Source organism: Falco biarmicus, chromosome 5 (assembly GCF_023638135.1).
Source record: "Falco biarmicus isolate bFalBia1 chromosome 5, bFalBia1.pri, whole genome shotgun sequence".
Taxonomy (NCBI): domain Eukaryota; kingdom Metazoa; phylum Chordata; class Aves; order Falconiformes; family Falconidae; genus Falco; species Falco biarmicus.
Window position 1 is genome coordinate 673,117 of NC_079292.1, and position 22,482 is coordinate 695,598.

A 22,482-nucleotide genomic window follows, 5' to 3' on the forward strand; every position below is an offset into this window, starting at 1 on the left:
CCTTTTTATTTCAGCCCTAAGCTGCAACCAGCGTCTTTTTAATGGCCCGGAGCGGCGGGAGCGCGGCTGCTGACTCACCGCCTGACCTTTAGCGACTTCCCCCGCCCTCCGCAGGCCGCAGCCTTTATTTGGCGAGGTGCGAGCGGGCCCGTTTCGTAACAGCCTTTGGGAGCGCTGACTAACGGTGGGAAATCACGGCAGGCACCGCCCCCCCCCCCGGTTTTGCTACAGGCAGAGGCACCAGCCCGCGGCCCCGCTCGCCGGTTCCGGGCCGCCGCCATCTCGGGGCCCGCGCCCCGCCCGGCGCGCTGCGGGAGCCTGCGGGGACCTGCCGCCGCCGGGGGGCGCTCCGCCGCCGCAGCGCCTCTCCGCGCCCGGGGTTGCTGCGGGGCGGGGGGCCCTGCCCGGCGGCCGGCCCCGCCGCCCCTGGCTGCCCTGCGCAGAGCCCGGCGGAGGGCTGCAGGCCGCGGCCGCGGTACACGTGTCCCCGTGACTCTTGTTTACTATCGGCCGAGCGCCGCGCGGGGCAGCCTGGGGGCTGTCGTCTTATCGCGCCCGAGTCAGCCCGCGGTGGCGGCGGCGGAGACTACGACTCCCAGAACGCCCCTCCGCGTGCCAGCAGGGGCCTTGGCCAATCGGAGCGCTGTCTGGGGCTGATTGATGCGATGCGCGGTGCAATCAGCTGCTCGGGAGATTCAAAACATGTCCGCCCTCCGCGGAGTTCTGATAGACGGGCCAAGCAGCCAATAGGGAGCGGCTGGGGCCTGCGCAATGTTGTCTTCGGCTACTCGGCGAGCGAGCACCGCCAGAATTGGGAGGGGCTTCGCTGTGGGAAGGTGGCGGGGGGGGGAGCTGAGGGGAATTTGGTAATGGCGACGGGTTTGGTAAGTACTACAAAGTTTGGAGCTGCCGCTTTTGGGGGGCTGCGAGGCCCCGGCGGGGCATGGGCGGGGTCCGCCGGGTCGGAGGGGAGCGGAGGCAGGCGCGGGCCGAGCCGAGAAGGCCGTTGGCTCCTGGCTTGTGGCAGGAGCCCGGACATTGTTTACTGGGCGCCTTTTCTCACCGGCCCTGCGGGGCCGCCAGGCTCCCGCGCTGTTGGGCTGAAGGGCCACGGGGGCGCCGGCCGCCCCAGGGGTCCTTCAGCTGCGGCACCAGGCCGCGGAACCAAGCGAAGTAGAGCGAGCGTCCCCCCCCCCCTTTTTTTTTTTTTTTTTTTTTTTTTTTCCCCCGGGGAGCGCCCGCCTGCCTCGGTCTGTCAGAGCGAGGGCGCTCTGCCCCGTCACGGAGAGCAGCGGCTCGTGAGGGGAGGAGGAGCGGGGGGGGGGACGACTTTGGGCCAGGTGGGTCCCGGCCGGGGGTTAGCGGCAGGGTCTGGGGCGAAGGGGGGGCGCCCCCGCCGCCTCCCCCCGGCCAGGCCGAGCTGTTACGCAGTTGTGAATGAATGGGGCCTTACGCGCATGCGCCATGCCGGCAGCAGTGTATAAACAAGGGCAGCGTCCAGGCGGGGTCACGTGACGGGCCCGGGTGCGGGCAGGGGGAGGCGAGGGCCGGGGCGCGGCCGCGGGCCGGGTCTGTCCCGGAGCGGGGGGGGGGGGGGGCGGGGGGGGTAGTGGAGGGGGCTGGGGGGGGGTGGGCGGCTGCCCTCCGGCGGGGGGCACGTACTGCTGCGTGCTCACACGCCTTTGGTTCTGCTGTAACTGTTACGTAATCAAAGTCATGTTTGTTCTGCGATGGGCGTTTGAATGGGGGGGTGGGGGTGGAGCGCTCCCTCCGCGGCCCTCGCGGGGCGGGGCGAGGCGACAGTCCGAAGGAGCTGGGCGGAAGGTAGGGTAGGGTTCGGCCCGTGCCGTGCTGGAAGGCCGCCTTTGCCAAAACATCGTGAATCATGTTTCTGTGCTGCTGCTCTGCGGCTGTGCCTCTGCAGCGTTTTGGCACAGCTGTGCGAGGCCGGGATGCGGAGCGAGGATCCCTGATCAAAGCAGCTGTGCCAGTAAAAGTCCCTGGTGTAGATCCAGTCTTGCCAGTATGTTGTGTTTTGCTTGGAGAAGCTGTTCTCCGTATTAAACACCATCCAGTAAATTGCTACAGGCATAGACTATGCCTAAGACGGCAGCGGTAGGTTGGGGGAAGGAAGGCAAATAGCAGAAGGAAAACCACTTCCACCCAGGCATTCCTGCACGGTGCGGTTTGGGTGGATACTACTCGGTTCCTGCTGAACCCCTTCTCGGCCACAGTCTTTGTTTACTTCTGTTCTGAATTTATTTTTGTCCTTCAAAAGTAGACGTGGTTTAGTTAATAAGCTCTTTGTTAATATTGACATATTTTAAAGCACAGATTCTTAAATTCATGTAGCTTCTGAGGAAAATGGCAGTAATTATAGTTCTGGGAAGCATACTTCTAGAAGGCATCTGTTGCAACAAGTTTTGAACATGAAGTTAAACAAAAAGAATATAAATCTTTACAAGCTAATTAGTGACCGTTCCCCTTAATGTTCCAAAACACTGAAAGGCTGAGAGAAGCACGTGATGTCCAAAGGAGGCTTTAATCAAGCAGAATAAAAACAATTTGATAATTCAAGTTGGGCACTTACTTTGTTTTTTATTTTAATTCAGTTGTTAAGAGGATATTTTGGCTTTTGTACATGGGTAGCTTTGGTTTAGAGAAATTCTTGTGACTTGGAAGAATAATTTATTTCTCAAACAGCTTTCTTGTCAGACTAGTGTGTTGTATCTGTACTTTATCTCAGACTTCCATTGTGTTGGGGTAACCAGAACAGGTACTTCCAAATCTTGGCAGCAAGGAAGGAGAAGGTAGCAGTCCCAAAATAAGTTAATTTTGGCAGGAAAACGGGAAAGGAAGGAAGAAAAAACAGAAGGAAAAACAAGGCAGAAGGCGTGAATGGAAGGACTTAGACAAGCCAGAAAAACAAGGAGTGGCTTTTCAGAGTTGATTACATGGAGATAATCATCAAGGTCCTGACCTGTACTACTGAGGTCTGGTTTTCTGTTCAGAAATGACTGAACTTTCTGCCCTTGTGGTGTTCTGTAATTTTGCTGTCCCTCATGGGTGGTACAGGAATGATTTGCATTAATGATGCTTCTTAGGGGTGAAATACACATGCCATTAATAGTTTATTTTGTATGTTCTCATTTCTCTTACCATCTCTCTCCTTAAAATCAGAATTACACTGTTGTGGCTTTTGCAGTAGTGCCATTTGAGTAGGATCAAACATTTTATGTTTGGAATGAAAGTTTATGTAAGCTTTGCATGTATTTGAAAGATTATGAAGGGAGAAGGTTAGAAATTTTCCAGTAAAAAAAATTCACTGCTCAGGTTAGGCCTTTCTGGTCGGGCCAGTATGTAATTGAAAGGGTTACATCTGAACTATGTTATGTACAGGACAAGCTGTAAAATAAATGAAACAAATTTATGGAATAAGTGGAAACATGGAATTAAAAATGTTGGCTGTATACATAAAGCACCTTTTAACTGTTTATTAAAATAAAGCTGTTGTTTTGTTGTAATTGTTACCAGATGTTTTTTTATGCATGGCACTAAGGGAGCTCTTAGGATGATAGGCTTACTTTTCCATATGAAAAGGTCTGACGAGTTTTAGCTGTCTTTCTCTAACGTGGTGCATGATAGCTTACTTAGTGGACATGCATGTGGGAGATTTTTCAGGTTTCCTTTCTTAATAAGCTTTGTTTTCTGTGCGTTTGTGGTGCACTCTTGTTTACTTTTTCAAGGATAATTCATTAAATACAAGGTACTCATGTTATAGTAGCTTTAATTTATTGTGATCTGAGAAAAACAGTAGATAACCACATTACTAAAGACTGCATAACTTTGTTTTCCAGCTTTTAGAGGCAGTGGCTGTGGAGAATAATCACACAGTTCCTTGACTGCTAAAGATGATTTAAAATATTTCTTTTGGTATGAATGTTGCAGTACTGGGATTGAGGGAAATGAAACTGCAGTGAAAACTAGTACAGGCTTCTTTTTCTTTCCATTTACAACGCAGTTAAGGATGTTAGCAGTCAGATGTGTTTGAGACTGTACCTAGAGCTGAGATAGCAAGGGCTGTGAAGGGCAGTGGGAAAGGACAACTAGGAAAGATGTGGGCCCGGTGCTAAATGGCGTAGGAGACCTAATAGCAAGGAGTTGAGGTCGGCATCTTTGCTTTGTCCTTTACTTGCAAGGCCTGTTTCCAGGTTCCTTGAGCCCCTGGGCGTAGCAGCATGCCTGGCCGAGCGAGGAGCAGCAGAGGAGAGGCAGGTTAGGGGCAGCCCAGGTTGGCGAGGCCAGAAGGCTGTGTCGGGGGAGCTGGCCAGTGTCGCTGTGAGGATGCTCTCCAAAAGGCAGTGCATTTGGTGGCAGAAGGGCCTCCAGTAACTGGAGAAAAGCAAATGTCTGGCTTCAAGGAGGAGGATTTGGGGAAATGCCTAACCTTAGCCTTCAAGAAGATTATGCGGCAGATCCTCCTGACAGCCATGTCCTAGCTGTTACAAGGCAAGGAGGTGACTGGGAATAGCCAGGATGGATTAAGCAAAGGCAAATCTTGTCTGACCTGTCAGATTGCCTTCAGTGACGGGAGGTGGTTCGGCGTACCAAGTGAATGTTCTTTACCTTGGCTTGAGTGGTGGTTGAGGAGGTGACCCCAGACTCGTGGAGGCAGCAGACACAGGCTGCGGCAAGGGAAGGTCAAATGTGGGTAAGGAACAAAGTCTTGACAGCAACAGTGGTCAATGGAGCAGGTTCCTGAGAAGTGTCAGGGAATCTCCATCCTTGGAGGTACTAGAAACTCAAGTGGCAAGGGCCCCAGGCAGCCTCATCTGACTTCAGAGTTGACTCTGCTTTCTGCAGGGGTTGTACTTAGAGGTCCCTTTCAAGCTAAACTATGCTGTGATTCTCAACAGATGATGGAGGAGTTAGGGTTCTGGTAATGAAGTAACTTGTCAGGTGCAATTTAAAAAAGTTCATGTGTGTATGAATTTTTAACCTCTGTCTCTTTAAAGTCAGACACTTTGGAGCATCCTAACATGGTGTGGGAAGTGAAGACAAATCAAATGCCTAATGCAGTTCAGAAACTCCTTCTGGTAGTGGACAAGAGAGCTTCAGGGATGAATGAGTCACTGGAGTTGCTGAAGTGTAATGAAAACCTGCCCTCTTCTCCTGGATATGCATCCTGTGATGAACACATGGAACTTGGTAAATAACATGACTTTTTCAGAGGAAGCCAAATTCTGAAATTTGTTATTGTTTTCCTATAGTGAAATTACTGGAAGCAGCTGAATGAAGTTTACTGGTTTTTGACTTAAGTAGGGCAGGGCATATGACAGTGAATTGTGGTATCTGAAGGTCTTATTTTGAAGTCACTTCTCCCTTTAACGCGTTTCCAGTTCTGACACGCTAGCCTGTTGACTTAAATGTGTTCTTGAACTGAGAGCTACAAATTTCTGTTACAAATTTCTGCTCCTAATCTCCAGAGAAGCTTTTTTTTTTTTTTGGCACGAGAGAAATAGAAAGCTCAAGAGCTCCTCCTAAAGGGAAATGATGCTGCTTTAGATCCCCTGCAAATAGAGATTCTGAGCTAGAGGAAGATTTAACTTCCATTCTTCTGTATTGGATAAAAATAACATGTACGTTAGAAAGTATTGATAGCATCAGTGAAATATTTACACATTTAATTGAAATCCTGGCTTGATTAAGAACAATACTTGGTTACATGAGAGCATGTAACACAGACTTCAGTTAAATATGGCTCTGCTATTCTATTTAACTTGTGTAACATGTAGATTGTTGATAGGAATTCACTTCTGCAAGACCGTATGCTCAGCTGTCATGACTTTTGACTTACATAATTCTAGTTCCTTGGTGGAAACATGGAAAACTTTTACCTTGTACAGCCCCTGATGTTCATATTTTTTAGTGTTGCACCTGCTAGGACAGATTAATTGTTGATTTAGTATTTCAGTGAAGCATGTTGCTACTTTTGCGTAATTCTTCGGTACAATTCTGTGTAAACTAGTTAGTCTAGTTAAAAACTTTAAAACCAGAACTGCATTTTTATCTAGTTACTTAATGTTTTTCTTTAATTGCTAAATTGCTTGTATGAGTGTATAATAGACCAGAAATGTGATTATTTCTGTGGCTATTTTGTCAAAATTATGAATAGGGTTTGTGAAATGTTGGTCGTTGTGATATGAGAAAATAAAATCAGTTACTTCATTGTAATTCCTTTTTTATTTTCATTTGCAAGATCTAGTGTCAACTAGAATTTGTTGATGGGTACAATTATGGTAATTGGTGCATTTGTTTGTAGATGATCTTCCTGAACTACAGGCTGTGCAGACGGATTCTGCCCCACCTGCACTTTTTCAGGTTGGAGCTGATGTTTCACATCAGGAATGTTCAAGGTCTTCCTGGAACCAACATACCTCAAACAGCAATTCAGAAAGTGGTTATTGTGAGAACGGGGTGAACTGGTTGACAGAATTAGCAAATATAGCCACAAGTCCTCAAAGTCCTTTGATGCAGTGCTCTTTTTATAACAGGTACTGACGTTCATTTCAGTTTTGAACTCTTAAGATTTGTAATATTATGTCTCCAGAAACATTTTCTTCACTTTTTACACCTCCTGCCTTTGAACTGGAGCCCTATTTTTGATCTTTCTGTATAGTAACTATTCTTCTGTGGAAGATTGCACAGGACTCATTTCAGAGCCTGTTGCAAAAATGGCTAATTGCTAGCGGTGAATGAGGTAGGCTGGTATAAGGACATTGCACAGAAGGCTCAGAAATGACAGCCATTTACTTCATGTGAAGCAGCAGATGAAAAATCAAGATGAATTTATTATGTTAAATTCTTAATACTTGCTAGTGCATAATGCAATGTATTTTTTATTGATACTGCTTCAGATTTGCGATCTGTAAATTCCATGAGGCTGTGAGAAGCAGTGTGGGATCTTAGAAATTTCTGGTCTTTACCTTTTATTGCCTGGCTTTGGTCTTACAGGTTTATAGTAAGAAAATTAAATGCAGTACCGTTCACACTCATGCACAGGGGATTTAATTGTTAGGACAGAGCAGATGTCTGTGTACCTCAAGATATTTGTAAAAACTTCAGCATTGTAACAAGGAGATGCTGATGCGAAGGTAGTCATTTGGGTGATACATAGAAGCTATGCAGGAGTTATGCTAAGTACTCCCTTTGCCTGAGCTTGCATCCTTTAATGATACCATTTGACTGTTGGTGCATATGAAGTTTATTTGGTATTTGGCTCATGCCTACAGAAATATTTGTTAAAATAAAAGCATTTTAGAGTAATGGTAGCTAAGTCTTCTGTTGTCTTAATCTGAGATACTGTAAAATACATTTTTCTGTTGTAGGTCATCTCCTGTTCACATAATAGCTACAAGCAAAAGTTTACATTCCTATGCACGTCCTCCACCAGGATCCTCAAAGAATGATCCCAACTTCAAGAATGATTTGGATGAAACACCAGTCAGACATGAAAGGGTGAGTTGTTCTGAAACATTTCTAAAATAAATACAGATGCATGAGTAATGGATTAAGCTTTTTGAAAAGAGAAACTTTTTTTTTTAAAAAAATCACCTGTTTAGTTCTAATACCATTTCTGTTTAAGCTAGATACTCTGTTACTTTCTACCCAACACAATAAACTTGTAGTGCTACATCATACACATTTTTATGAAGAGAACACATTCTAAGAAAGCTCTGCTTCTCTTGTAGTTCCTTCTATAGCAAGCTTTAAAAAATTGTAGTAACTTGTTTGCTGTCTTGAAAGGAAATACAAACCCATCTTTTAGATGCACAAAACTTGTCAGTCCTGCTTCTTCCTTTCCTGTCTATTAATTTGTGTCTGAAACTTGTCTGTTAAAGACATGGGGCTTTTCCCCGTGATTTATGTAGAACCACACATGTTGGCCCTACAGCTTTTCAGTAATTTGACCATACAGTAACGTGCACTCTGGGTGGTTTGTGGATGACCAAGGAATGGTGGCTTGTAAAATGTTTGTACCTAAGCATGAGATAGTCCATAGGTGTGAAATGAATCTCAGAGAATGAAACTTGAAAATTTCAGGATGGCACATTTCAAGGTAGGAGATGAAAACACTCCATTCACATTTACTGCATTCTTTGATCTTTGTCTTCATGTTACATTTCTGTTAGTATTTAAGGCAAAACGATGACACATGCAAATTAGAGAATGTATCTGAAGACAGGTAAGACCAGCCCATCATCTTCAGTAAAATATTAACATTGTTTTGCCTTTTTTTAACAGGAAAATAGTGAATCAGAATCTGGCATCTTCTGCATGTCATCACTTTCAGATGATGATGATTTAGGATGGTGCCATTCTTGGCCTTCAACTGTTTGGCATTGTTTTCTAAAAGGTAGAACAACACATGATTATCAAATAAGTAGTTGTTTTGTCTTGTTCTTTTTTGGGGGGGGCAACACAGACTTTTTTACATAACAGTAATTTTTTTCTTTTTTTTTTTTCCTTGAAAAAATCTATTAGGCTCTCGTTTGTGCTTTCATAAAGGACGCAATAAAGAGTGGCAGGATGTTGAAGATTTCGCAAGATCTGAAAGTTGTGGAAAAGAGGAAAATCTCCCAGTGAGTCCTTACAAGGTAGCTGTTAGTTTTAATAAATTTATTTTGATACCTGTAGCAAATACTTAGTGTTTTGTTATCCCTGTGCCTTTAATTGCTGTCTCAGGAAGACAGGTTTATACTAAACTTTACTAGAGCTGATGGCTGTGCTATTTGAGTATCTTGCTTTAAAGCGATGGGACTGAATTCATTTAGGTGTATTTTGACTGTTACATCATCTTTATTAATTTCTAGCAAGAGCTTTTAGGATGTTGGTGTTTTTTAATGTAAGGTGATGGTACACCTATGGTATACACAGGTACATGCTCTTCTTGGGGGGAAAAATTTTGAACTGTATGTACGTTTACAGGGCTATGGTTCAGATGGTTTGAAGTTGATTTCTCATGAAGAAAGCATTTCCTTTGGTGAGTCAGTGCTGAAGCTGACTTTTGATCCTGGCACAGTGGAAGATGGCTTGCTTACAGTAGAATGCAGACTTGATCATCCTTTTTATGTTAAAAATAAAGGTATGAAATGCTACAACTACACTTGGTTGTATATTAAAATATTCTTAGAAAGTGTTTGCGGATTTTATGGGCGTCCCATGTTGCTCAAGAAATTGGTAAAAGTGGTGTCGTAGAATCAATTTACTCTCTTAGTAAAGAAATCCAGAATTTGAACAAACAAAACTGTAAAGCTATAAATCTACAGAAATACTGCATTATCTCTTAAGGAAAGGTTTGATGAAATATATAAATGGAGCATAGGAAAGCAGAAAATTTGGGGGGAGAAAGGAAAGCTGCAAATAAGGGAGGCTTTTCTCACTTGCTAAACAGGAAATTTCTGATGATAAAAGTTCCCAGTTTTCAATTACTTTTTTTTGGTAGAATGAGATTTTACTTGAGATAATAAACTATTTGCAGTAAGTATTCCCTGAGTGTTTCTGATTTTTATTTTGGGTGAAAGGAACTACATCAGAACATTTTTGTAAAATGGTATCATTTAGAGGCATGGGATTGCTCCAGTTAAGAACTAGAGAGATTGTCTGGCCATTTGTCTAATTTAACTCTTTACCACTTCAGGTTGGTCATCTTTTTATCCAAGCTTGACTGTGGTACAGCATGGCATTCCATGCTGTGAAATGCATCTTGGAGATCTGTGTCTACCTCCTGGACACCCTGATGCCATTAACTTTGATGATTCAGGTGTTTTTGATACATTTAAAAGGTAATTTTTGGATAAAGTGGCCTCAGTGGCTCTTGTATTTAATGAGAAGGCACCTTAAGTCTACAAGAATTTGAAGCATTCTGTAGAGCAGAGAGGATACTTCTGGTAATACGAGATAAATAAGAGGGAGAAATGTAGACTGAATGCTATGAAATCTGTGTAATAATGTGCTCTGCTAAACTGCAAAGAGTTTGGAGTGAAAGAACTTTTCAGTTCCCTTTTATGATAGTTTAGGCCAGATTAAGTGGTAAAAATACATATATTATCTGTTATAAATTCTTCAGGTAAAGTGGGTTATGTTTGAAAAACCTAGTAGTTCTCCCAGAATAGTATGTCTGCCAGCTATTAACTTGTGCTTCATATGCAGCTGTGTCTCTGAATTACCTGAGTAGTTTCTTAGTAATAAATGCATGTGCTGTGGCTTTAGAATAGAGTACTTTTGAAATTCTTAATGTTTTTTGTATATTCTGCTTTTTGTGATTCTTTTCTAATATATCAAATTTACCTTCATAGTTTGATTAACTTTGAGGTTTGCATTGCTTTGAGCAAGAGGTTCAACCAGATAACCTTCAGGGGTCCTGTCCAGCATAAATTATTCTAAGTTTCTAAGGAAGGAGTATTACTCACAAAGACTTTTCCGTACTATTTTGAGATTTCCAGGTTTAGTAGGATCCATATTCTCCTACAGTGTTAGCTCTTTTTTAGCACGTGTTTTAGTCCAGTTCCTTTTGGGTTGTTTTACAATAGAAAAAATGAATTTAAAATGCTGTTTGCAGTTCAGGCCCTAGGAGCTCTTTTATTATTTCAGTCTGGCATGGAGCGTGAGGTCCAAAATTGCATGTCCTCACTCATCTGTGCCTGGTTTTTTTTCTTACCAACTCGTATTCTGAGCTGCATATGTAGAGAGCTGTTAGAATCACTGTATTTGCATCCCACTGAAGAAACTGGGCTTGTGAATTCAAGTCGTGCAGCCCAGCTGAATACTGCTCGGACACTTCAAATTTCCTGTCTTTCTTGCTGGGCAGAAGGAAGCAAGTCACTGAAAAGGAGTGTGCAGCAGGAGCTGTGATTAGCAGGACAGAAGAATTAAAAATCGAAGTCCTGTTGCTGGGTTATGGGAGGGAGATTAGAAATGTGAAGGGTGCCAGACTGTTCGTAGATCAGAGGTCTTTTCTCACTGTCTTGTGAACTTGCCTGCAAGGTTGTCAGTGTTACCCCTTCTTTGTTGCTTTTTACTTTTCTAAGGCATTTTGGAGGCAGTCCTTAAGGCTCCACCCTTGCATTTAGGTTCCATCCCACAGAAGGATGGGGACTTTGCAGATGGGGGCTAGACTATCACTTGCAGCATTTCCTTTCTAGTAGTTCTACTTCGTGTTTGGAAAAAAAAAAACCCTTCAAAGCCCTTATTTTTGGCATAAATTACGCAACTGTAGCCACATCGAGCAGTGGATGAGTGGAGCCTTAGAGTTACATACATTTTATGTTTATTTTGTGGTGGTAACATAATGGTTTACCTTTATGATCGAGTAGAACCTTTACAGGTGTATTTTCCCCTTATAGCATGCCGAGGACAGTGTAGCCTGTGGTTCCCAAACTGATCTGCACACACTTGGAGAGGATAACAAATAGTCTGTGGAAATAAACTTCTTCTGTAATGGTCAGAGGTTAATTGTAGTTGTTGGTGAACAAAAAAATCACAACAGTTTATAGTATTTGGAGGTCTTAAGTTGTATGAAAACAACTCGCCGAAGTGTTAAAAATACCTTGAAATGTAGCGGCACCTCACATTTTTGTCACTAGAGGGCAGCAGTGTCATGGGTTTTCAAACTTGTCACTTGGGTGGAAGGTTTGTCTGTAAAATAGTATTTAACTGCCTAGAGAAGTTATTTGTACAATAGTGTATATAACTTACTTTAATGCAGTGGTTTCATATTTATAATCAATACATATTTGCAAGTGAACTTCATGCTTATTCTTCCCACATCAGTTGTCCCTTTTAGTACCTGTCATTCGCTGACCAGATTTCATTTATGGTAAGGACAGAAGCAGAAAGAAAGACGGTTATTTCAAAAGAGGACGAAATTTGAAGACACTGTATAATGAATTGATATACAGCTGGGGAGTTGATCTTGCGAAATTGCAGTTACCATTCCATTGAAAAAAGCTATTAATGCATTTGTCAAAGTTCTGGTTTGGGTTTTTTTCCCCCACATTGATATGTGCATCAGGTAGAAATCATTATGTCACACAAAAGAGACTAGAATACTAGAAATGTAGCAGAGATGAAGAGCGAATGGCTATTTAGAGATTTTACATGAAAATTACTTGATCGTTTTATGATATGTCTTTTTCTTGTAGTTATGATTTTACACCAATGGATTCCTCTGCAGTTTATGTGCTAAGCAGCATGGCTCGCCAGCGTCGCGCTTCTCTGTCTTGTGGAGGGTCAAACAATCAAGATGCTGAGAGATCAGAATGCAGTAGTAAAAACTGTGCGCCTACTGCATCATCACATCTTTCCTCCAGTTCTTTGTACAGCAAAGCTGGCAAAAGCCACAGCTCAGGGACTGCAAGTACTGTGAGTGCCACTTCTCCAAACAAGTGCAAAAGACCAATGAATGCCTTCATGCTTTTTGCCAAAAAATACAGAGTGGAATATACTCAGATGTATCCAGGGAAAGACAACAGGTAATGGTATAAAATGTAGTTTTGTATTACTGGGGAGCTAGCAGAAGAGCCGTGTCCCACCTTTACATTTAAGTGGACTAGATTTTGCATTTGAAACAAAATGTATATTGTTTTAAGAACAAGTTTTGAAAGATGCTGAACAAAGCTTAATCTGTGGGCACACCTTTAAGTATTTACAGTACTCAGTAAATCTGACACAAGCCATTTTTGGCAAACTTAACCTTCTGAGAAAGCATTCAGGTAAAACAACTGACATATCTATGTGTGTGCACCAGCAGAGTCACAAATACACAACAATCATTGTTTACACTGATGAGAAATGCTCATGGGGAAAAAAGTACCAGGCTCTCTTGTGTTGTAACAGAAAATTAATTTTAAAAAATAATTTTTAAAAAACATTTATTCTCAGACTCAGACAATATATCATATTGAGTAATGGAGTACTGATTGTTGGGATACCTGAAAGATCTTAGTCCAAAGAGCACATTGCCAAATTTTGCTTGTCCTGAAGGCATTAAGTAATCTGCTGAAAGTTGCAGGAAGAGTCATATGACCGTGTGTTTGAGGGGAGGGTTCTTTGTTGGTTTCTTCTTTTGTTTCTATCTAGATGCACATTCATGTCTAATCATGTTTTTATAAAGGTCTCCTTTAGATGTGTTTTCTTTTTAATACTAAATTGTATTAAACAATTATATATTTATTATATCTTTATTTCTATTCTATATATTTATTATTTATACTTACAGATAATATATTTATATAATATATCACATATAATATCTGTATGTGTATATGATAATTTATATTATCAAAATATGATTATAAATAATGAAATAAAAATTAATCAGTTTAAAATTAAATAATATTAAATATTTTGTGCTAATTGTGCAAATGTAAATATAAACTAAAACACATGAACATGCACTGATCTTACAATCAGGTTGTTTTATGTTCATAACATTATGAAAATTGTTACTATAAAAATTGCGTTGTCACATAACAATTTGAGTGCTAAATCTCATAAAAACTGAAGGTGACAGGCTTTGAGAGGGTTTTGGCTATTTCCTAATATTCTAGTAAGGAAGCTGTAACTGGTGTTGAGGAATAAAATCCTACCACACAAATAAGCCATCTTTAAATCCCAACCAGTCTTGTGTGTCCTAGCAGTGATGTTCTGCAGTGTTTATAGTAATTTCAGTGAAGCAGATGCGCTGCCTTCAAATTCATTGCAACCATCAGACAGAAATGTTGGCTAGGAAAGTTTACGATGGTTGTATATTTAATTTAAAATGCTGATTTCAAACAGATGAAGTGAACTGGAGCTGCAGCTGGATGGATGTGAACAGAAGTTGAGTATTTCAGTGGGCAGGTTTACCTCGGAGGGAAGTGATGACAAAGCTCCAGGTTCCAGCCTGCCCTGCTCCCCGGGCCGTTTGGAGGGCAGTGCCCGTGGAGGCAGTTTCTTGGCACCCGTAGGATACAGCACAGAAGACTGATCATAAGAGTTAGTGTAGGGTGATTTTATAGGCATTCAGCTATTGTTGCTTAAGCGTTGCTGGGACATTGATTATTTTAGCTATTCAAAGGCAACTGTTGTTACTTAAATGTGTGTGTCATTTTCAGATGAATGAGCAGATCATCTCATTATATGCTTATATAATGAGATGCTTATACGTAGTACTCATTTCTGTTCAGCGGAGTTCTTATGTTTGCTATGGGTTTTGGGTTTTTTTCTTACGCATTTAAGAAAGGACAGAACTTGAGATGTCCTGAGTTAAGCGGTCTGTTTAGAGACAAAGTAGTTCAAGTCACGTCAGCAAGACAGTGAGCTGTAAACACTGAAAGCACAAGTCAGCATTCACGTGATACTTAAAAATACTGTGGACTGCAGGACCGTACTTGAGAAACTGGTGTTAGGGCAGCATTTGTTTCTTTTCTAGATATTCCCACTGTAACCATGGTTGGTCTTGGTTAAGCTTCAGAAATACTTGAATAATTTGAGTAGTGTACAATCTAAGGATGAAGAAAATCACCCAGCTATTAACATTTGTTCATGCTGAACATAATTACTGAGTAAACCAGAGGTGATCTCAGTTCTGTTCAGTAATTTCTTTTGAATTAACTGCATGTGAGGGATTGCATGCTGCACGTAGTTGGTTGCTAAAATGTGGTGGGGTATCTTACCAGCGTTTTAAGACGACAGAGGCAGTGTGCAGAGCACTGCGAAGTTCTGATGAGGTGACGGGTGCCTAAGGCAGTGATGCAGCAGGGTCAGGTTTTTGTACTTGTTTATGGTCATGAGAATTAGGTCTCTGTTACTTCAGGAAATTTTGCTGTATACATCTTTTCAGTCTCAGTGGTTCACTCATACTACTGTTTCCTTGGAGAAATGGAGCTTTTGTCTCTTGTGTTAGATTTTTCAAGCTTTTTGAAACATACAGATCTCTACTCACTTTCAGTGCCTCATGCAGTTTTTTCTCTGGAGGTATAAAATACATACAAATTTTTAGAATGTTAAAGATTTTATAGTGCATTTTTATGTGGAAATGCAATGGCTTTAGCAGCAAGCCTGCTCTCTCTAGGTCACCGTGTTCTTTCCTGGGGGTATGAGCGACCCAGCACAAACTGGTCACCATACCCAGGTTTCTGGTGCTGTTGATTTGCCTCTGGATACTGCCAAAACATGAAAAAACCAGCTCATTAAACTGGAATGTATTTCCTTCTGATGACAGACCAAAGATAGTGGCTTACAATTTGGCTAGAAGACTAGAAATTCCATTGCCAGACAGACAGGCTGTCCACATAGATTTGATGTTGATGGGATGTGGTTGCAACTTGAGGAGTTTGCTCAAAGGAGTCACCAGAGCATGTGACAGCACAGGCTTACCGGCAGCGCCAGCGGAGCTCTCGCTGTGCTCTCCAAGTGCTCTGCACCTCGCGGGAGCCTGACCAGTACAACATGGTCTTGCAGGATTAGAATCCATTTTCTTAGTATGGTGCAGAAAAGCCTTCAGAACTGCTGTATGTGTAATGCCGTGGAAATGGCTGATGACACTTTGCTCTTCTTGGATGTGTTAGAAAGTCTGTGAATGGCTTTGCCACCAGCAAGGAACTTTTTAATACGATAAAGCAAAGTATGTAGTTGTACACACCTTTTCCTTAAAGCTGGTCATAGAATTTCATCGCTGTAATCTGAAGCCAAAGCGCACCTACTCACTAATTTACTAATTGGCATTGATAAAAGAGCTGTTTAGAGATTTTCATTCAGCTGAAGTATGGAGTTAAAGCTTCAATGGAATCTTGATCCAACATTTGGGAGTGTAGTTAAGCAATATGGCATGATAATACGGGGAAGTATTGCCCAAAAGACGTCAAGTTTATAAGGAGTAGGAAAGCAATCCATTCAGCTTCTGGAAATGATGATAGGTGTGTTAGAACAACTGATTCCTTCTGCTCAGGAATGGGAACTTACCAGTATGTTCCGCCCAGTATGGATTGAAGGTGGAAGAAGCTACATGCATATGTTAAATAGACATGGGGATCTGCAGTTAATGAAATACTTGTTTGGCTGAGGTCATATTCAGATCATTGCCCTAATTATTAGAGAACGTATTTTCAGCAAATCTGTCATGCGGTCTTCTAGTACGAAAGCAGAGCAAAGCAAATGTGAGTTACCATTTGGTGGTGGTTTGGGGTTTTTTAACATCCCTATTTTTCTGGTTTATGCAAGTTGCTGTGTACATCCTTTGAAATGTTAGACTGTGCGTTGACCCGTGCTCAGCTCACACAGAAGCCTCAGCTGTTTAACTGTTAAAAGGAGGATTGAGAAGATAATCAGAAACATGATTGTTTTTAAAAAAAATCTTTAAAGATACAGTTGATTTCTTCTGTGGGTATTATTTCCACGTTTAACTTTTGTCTTCAACGTGCTGAGATAAAAAAGAATATTCCTTTATTTCTTAACATGGTGTCCTGACCATACTGTAAACATTTATCTTGCAGAGCCATAAGTGTGATACTTGGTGACAGGTGGAAGAAAATGAAAAATGAAGAAAGACGGATGTACACGCTAGAAGCCAAGGCCTTGGCAGAAGAACAGAAACGTTTAAATCCTGACTGTTGGAAACGAAAACGAACAAATTCTGTATGTTTGGGAAGCGGTCTTTGTTTTTTTTAATGCAGTTAAATGTGTTCATGTGGTACTAGAGTGGGTTTTGTGCAGGATAAAGTCTGCTGTCTGCTTTCTTGGGTAGCCCAAACCTTCATTTTACTCCCCTGTGTTGTGTAACTTGCTTTTGGACAGCTGGCCAGAGACAGGGGAGGGGAGGGGCTGGCTGGCTGTTTCCTGAGAGTTGCATGATTTCTGTTGGACTGCAAGTGAGTGCGCTTATGAAATGCAGAGGGAGGGCACGTGACCTTTTGTATGAAGTAACTGAGTTTATAAGGTTGTACCTAAATTACATCCGTCCATGTCTGTCAAAACCATTTAAAACTCCCACAGAATCCTTCCCTGTTCCGATTCAGTTTCCTTTTTCTTTACCATTTTCTGTCTTGTTTACTCATAATTTGTATCAGCATATACAAAGTTGTTGAGGGAGCAGATTATATTTTTTCCATTAACCCCTTTTATTTATTACTCTATTTTAATTGTAAAATAAATAGAGCAGGTAACGCGTCTTCTGTGGGGAGATAGATTGTTTTCCACTTTGTAGAAGGCCATCAATTTAATGAGTCTGCAGCAAGGCGGGGGATATATTAGGTAAGATAAGGGCTTTCAAGCTAATATTATCATATAAAGAGAACGTGGAAAAAAGGAGATTCTGCCATCCTTCATGTTCAGCTAGAAAAGCAGGGTGGAAGGAAAGATCCACTGAGGTGCACGGAATGCCGGGTCCTTTCATCAGCTGTTTTATGCCTGGACGGGAGCATCAAGCATGGTGTGGACTTCACAGGTTTAAGATTGCATCCTCAAATCACCCCCTTACTTCTCATGTGTCAGTGAGGCTGCTTTCTAAACAGCATTTGCAAGTGTTGCCTTAAGACTGCGTAAGAAATGCACCAACACTTAAGCTGCGGCTTTGCCGTACATACTTGGTGCTGAGTTCTCAGTCCCTTGTTGCAGAAGGTTTCACCAAATCCTAGCTGCTAGGAACAGGCTGGTTTTCTGTTCGCTGTATTCTGTTTTAATCAACAGTGACAACTTCTGTTAGATTTCCTTGTGGGTTTAGTTAAAATACTACTATTTATTTCTTTTCTTCTGCTTTTACGCTGCTGCAGTCTTGGGCACTGGATGGGGAGATCAGTTCCGTTTCACACGTGCACCTGCTTCTAGGAACTCACTGGGGCCGTGGTGTGTAACTGGAGAACAGTGGGGGGCTGGCCTTAGTAAGAAGGACGCCTTTCTTACCCTGCCTTGTAGTAGTATTTTCCTTGTCCCTGGGGTCTTCAAGCCAAGATAACAGTATCTGTAGAACTTGTTAATGCAGCGTTGCAGCAGGAAATACCTTGTTTTCTGTCGGTGAACTATGAATTTTGTTAGCAGCTTGGTTACCTTACCAAGCAATAACTGTGGACTCCAGGCTGTGACAAAGAAGCCTTGATGATCTGACGATCAGGGGATAAAATAATCGTTCAGCCTTTTCTTCTCTTCTAACTGATCAATGATCACAAGTACTTGTGGCTTTCAGAACAAATGTTTGCTACAGTTAAGGTAAGGTCTGCCTCCCCTTTGCTTGGTAACCACTAACCTGGTTTTCTCTTCTTTTTCTCAGGGCTCACAACAGCATTAAGCCAGAATTTTCCTGTTAACTCTGTATTTACAAAATGGCTGTTGCTTGATGGCAAGAAGATGCAAGATCAAGGTCTTAAGTATTTGTTGTGACTTTATATGACCATAAAATACCGGCACCATCAAGTTGGAAATGATCTAATACGAGTGCAGATTTGCTTTTTACAATAGAACATTAAGTAAGCTGAAACTATCAACAATTTAAACCAAATTGCCTTATTTTTCTTCCAAACTTCATATATGCATCAGGTAATATAGGCTTGAAAATGGATATCCTGTGGTGCTAAAGTACTTTAGAAAGAGGCGAAGGAGATGTGTATAAATGTTTATTTTTAAAGAAAATGTACAAAAAGGGGAATTTTAAAATATGTAACAGCTGTTTATATACATTGATTCTTATTGCTGATTAATATGTATTGCACAACCGTATTATTGATTACGATTCTGGGGCCTGGGTTTTTCTGAAATGGCAAACTGTATTACCAGCCTGTAGCTTCCCAGCCTGCCCAGATGCCAGCAAGTTGCCCAGAACATGCGGTAAGTGGAGAGTGTTGTGTGATGTCGCACGGGAGCTGCTGCTTGGGTTGCCACGTATCACATTTGTATCCACAAGGGAGATAGTTTTGCACCAGCTGGCACTAGTGAGAGCTGTTACGGCCCAGGACAGGATGAAATGAATAAATAGCATTATCTCAAGAAAAATGGTGCTGTTGATATCGTCACCATCATAGTTTTAATTCTGTGTTCTGTCTTTGCCACATACTCTACAACATTTTATTTTGCCATAAGACATCTTTATGGTGGGGGCAAACTTTGCACTTAACTATACGTGCAACACTTGCACTTTACTTTTTTTTTTTCCTCCAACTGTCTAAAAATTAGAGCAGCTGCATTAGGATTACAATTGCTTCTGCTGTGAACTTTTACAATCATAGCTTTTCATGTACTAAACAGCTGTGTGTTTTTTTGTTGGTTTTTTTTTTTTTAAGAATCACAACTGTAAATTTCAGTTTATGACACATGTCTATATGATGTTGCCCCTAAGATTTTTGCACACTATATTCTTGTATATCATTTCAAATAAATTCATTAAAACTTGGTGGTGTGTATTTTGTAAAATGAAGGTGACTAATCATTAGGCCAGCCCTGCAGAGAGGAGCACATTCCGCACGGAAGTCTTCGTGTCAACCCATTTGAGGTATGTATTGATGCTTTGCAGTTAGGAAGTTGCTGAAGAATTTCAAATGCTGATAGGATTGGATAGTCAATGTTCTTTATTACAGTTTAAACAAAAGAGGAGCTGAAATCAATGTAAGTTATTCCAAAGCAAACAGAAGCGCAATAGAGAATCATTTACATTACTTATAAATATTTTTCCTTGTGTTAAAATCAGTGATTTTTAGATGGGAACTGATAGTACTTTTGAAAGGCTAGAATAGTCTTCTCAAAAAGCCTAAAATGTATCCAACTGTTTAAAACTATAGGAAAAGAGCTACTTCCTTATTGAGATATTCAGCAATTATACTGTAATATTTGAGTACGTTCTAATTTTATACCTTTCTAAATTCAAAAGGAATGCTGAAGTGATTCAATTTTATTAGATGCAGACTTAGAGCACATAAAAATTATACAATTTCCTTATTTGTGTATAAATAAGTTCCTACAATGCGAACGTAAAGCAAGAAGATGGAGGTTTCGCCAGTGAAGTAAGTAAACACATTAATTGTAAAGCTTATGTACTTGGGAGTAATTTGCATGAACCCTAAGTACTGGTGTGGTACCAAAGCCCCGTGACTGTGTTGCTGTCCATTCCCTGTTTGAGAGAGTTGTCCAGGTATGTTCACTGAAGGGTTGACATTGCTTTCTGCAGCAGCTGAACCATTATGGGATAGACTGTTGCAAACTCCTTTCCTTCTCTTGTTCTTACTGACTGAACGTAAGCTTCCAGTGCACCACTAAGGAAAAAAAAATAATAAAGTAGCTAAAGGAATTAAAGAGCATACAAGCACTGCAAGTGCAGGATCTGCACCTGAGATTAACTGACACTGTTCCCCGCTACAGAATTTTCCTCAGATGCTCTTGCGTGTCTTTGTGGAAGGAGGTGGGCAGAAAAGTCTTTACAAAGCTCTACGTAATTGTTTCATGATTTTCATTTCTTGCATGTTTTGAGGAGCGGAAAAGTTAACATTTAAATAAGCAGCGGCAGCATGTTGCAGATGGCTTGAAATGACAGCTCTGACGCACAGACTCGGGCACGTTGCTGCACTGGTAACCTTTAGAAATGGAAAGAATAGACTCCAGCTGCTGCAGACGCTAAGTACAACTTGCAGAATGAAAACTGGGGCACTGGTGAACAACTGAGCTGCCCTGAGGTGATTTCCTGGCTAAGTCTTTTGAACCGCTGTCCTTGGGGAAACGCTGCGCTAACTCACAGTGTACGTGTGTGCTTCGGCGTCTTTGTGGTGTTTTTCTTGTAGCATGTTGCACACAGAAGTAAGTCTTGTGTAAGCTGCACAAATACAGGCATTTCAAAGCTAAAGTGGGAAATGGTGATGGTGTAATTTAATGTAATTTAACTTGCTGTACAACAGAGGGCCACCTTTCATCCAGCGATTGTAGTAAATGGTACTGAGTGCCAGCGTATCTGTAAAGCAAAGACTTTGTAAACACTGATCTGTTCAGATTCTGGCTTAATAGTTCATTAACTAGCCCAGGCTGGTTTTGCCGTAGTTTTAAATACACCTTGTAATCTGATTTTCCTCTCCATTTCCTCTCTCCTGGTTCTTTATTTAATAGATACAATGATCTTGGGGGTTTCCTCCTAAAACTTGTTTATAATTATGTTCCATTAGTGCTATTTGCAGCAAAACTCCGACATTTAAGGAAACGTGCACGCAAACAGCACCCCATTTCAAGTGGGGACCAAGCTCCCCGTACATGGCTGTTCCTCTTCTGGCTGGTGGCTGTTGCAGCACCAGTACAGGCTGTGGCCCCTCCTGCCTGTACCCAGGCACCGTCCCGGAGGACGGGGTCCTGCTGCCGCCACCCGCGCAGCAGAGCTGGAACGGTCCCTGTGTGGGGCAGCGGGCTGGCGCTTGGCTCCCGCCTGCCTTCACGGCAGCACAGGGCACGCCAGCACGGCTGCTCTGCCAGGGAGGGCTCCGGTAGCGTGGCAGGAACGTTCCCGGTTCCACTGGGGGAAGGCCGGCGGGTGTCGTGCACAGCTGGTGCGGGGGGAGCACAGGGCTGAGGGAGATGGTAACAGCAGCTGCAGGGCAGGGCCTGTAACTAACTACCCATGAGCTGCCGTGGCGTGGCGGGGTGGCGGGCTGGGGCTGCGTTTATGTTCACGGCTGGTTCCAACAGACGCGCTCGCGGCGAGATACTGTGGTCCCGCTTCGAGTTCAGGGGCCCGAAGGCAGCACTGCGACCCCCGACGTGCCTGCTGGCAGCCGGAGCTGATGAGCAGTGAGGCAGTTAATTAGGCTTAAGGAAAACACAACAGCGGGGCTCAGCCCGTTTCACACGCGCAGTCTCCTCCTGGAACGGGGGTGATGAGGGAGGAGAGGCCGAGATCCCCGTGTGATGCTGCAACACGGGGAAGCTGCAGCTGAGCCCACCAAACCTGGCAAAGCAGAAGCGAGGGTAGGAAGAAGCGGGGTTGTAATACACTTTGCTGCCTGCAAGTAAACCAGCAAGGGGCTCTGAGCTTCCTAAATGGAAACTAGAACCCCCCCATATTGGAGCGTTGCTGGGAATCTCCATCAAAGTTCGTGTATTAACAAGTGGGAGATGGTCCTGAGGCCAAGAGCCTTCAGTTTGCTGGAGAGAGGAGTCAGCTCTGGGTTCCAAGAAGCCAGTGACAGTGGCTGCAGCCGCTCTGCCAGCGCCCCTCACCCCCCGCGAAGCCACACAGCCGGGGGGCAAGCGGAGGAGCTGGGGGTCCACAAACAGCACGTGCGCACACGCGTCGCTAATGGAGTTTGGCCGTGTGAGAGAAGCGAGCAGCTGGGCAACCAAGGGACGGACCCAAGGCAGCTCTTCTGAGCACAGGATGAGAACGGCACAGCGCAGGCACAAGGTGCTGCCCCCCCCCGCCCCCCCCGGCACAGCTCCTGCCACCCCTAGGCAGGGCAGCTGGACTTCGCGTTCCCTCTTTGC

The 22,482-nt window shown here is 42.9% G+C and overlaps 2 protein-coding genes across 2 annotated transcripts in view; one reads left to right on the forward strand and one right to left on the reverse strand.

The window, feature by feature from the left end:
- Window positions 1-784: 784 nt before the first annotated feature.
- Window positions 785-19,420, forward strand: HBP1 (HMG-box transcription factor 1). Its single transcript, XM_056340300.1, has 11 exons — window positions 785-884; window positions 5,016-5,208; window positions 6,323-6,554; window positions 7,389-7,518; window positions 8,305-8,416; window positions 8,545-8,657; window positions 8,989-9,145; window positions 9,701-9,845; window positions 12,204-12,533; window positions 16,536-16,677; window positions 18,305-19,420. Exons 1-11 carry the CDS (start codon window positions 870-872, stop codon window positions 18,320-18,322), a joined length of 1,587 nt encoding a protein of 528 aa, XP_056196275.1. The 5' UTR covers window positions 785-869; the 3' UTR covers window positions 18,323-19,420.
- Window positions 19,421-19,577: 157 nt separating this feature from the next.
- The window catches only part of COG5 (component of oligomeric golgi complex 5), a 183,358-nt gene continuing 180,453 nt past the window's right edge, over window positions 19,578-22,482 (reverse strand). The window contains exon 22 of the mRNA XM_056340299.1: window positions 19,578-20,276. Coding sequence (XP_056196274.1) covers window positions 20,162-20,276 — 115 coding nt within the window. The 3' untranslated portion in view covers window positions 19,578-20,161. The remainder of the gene's footprint in view (window positions 20,277-22,482) is intronic.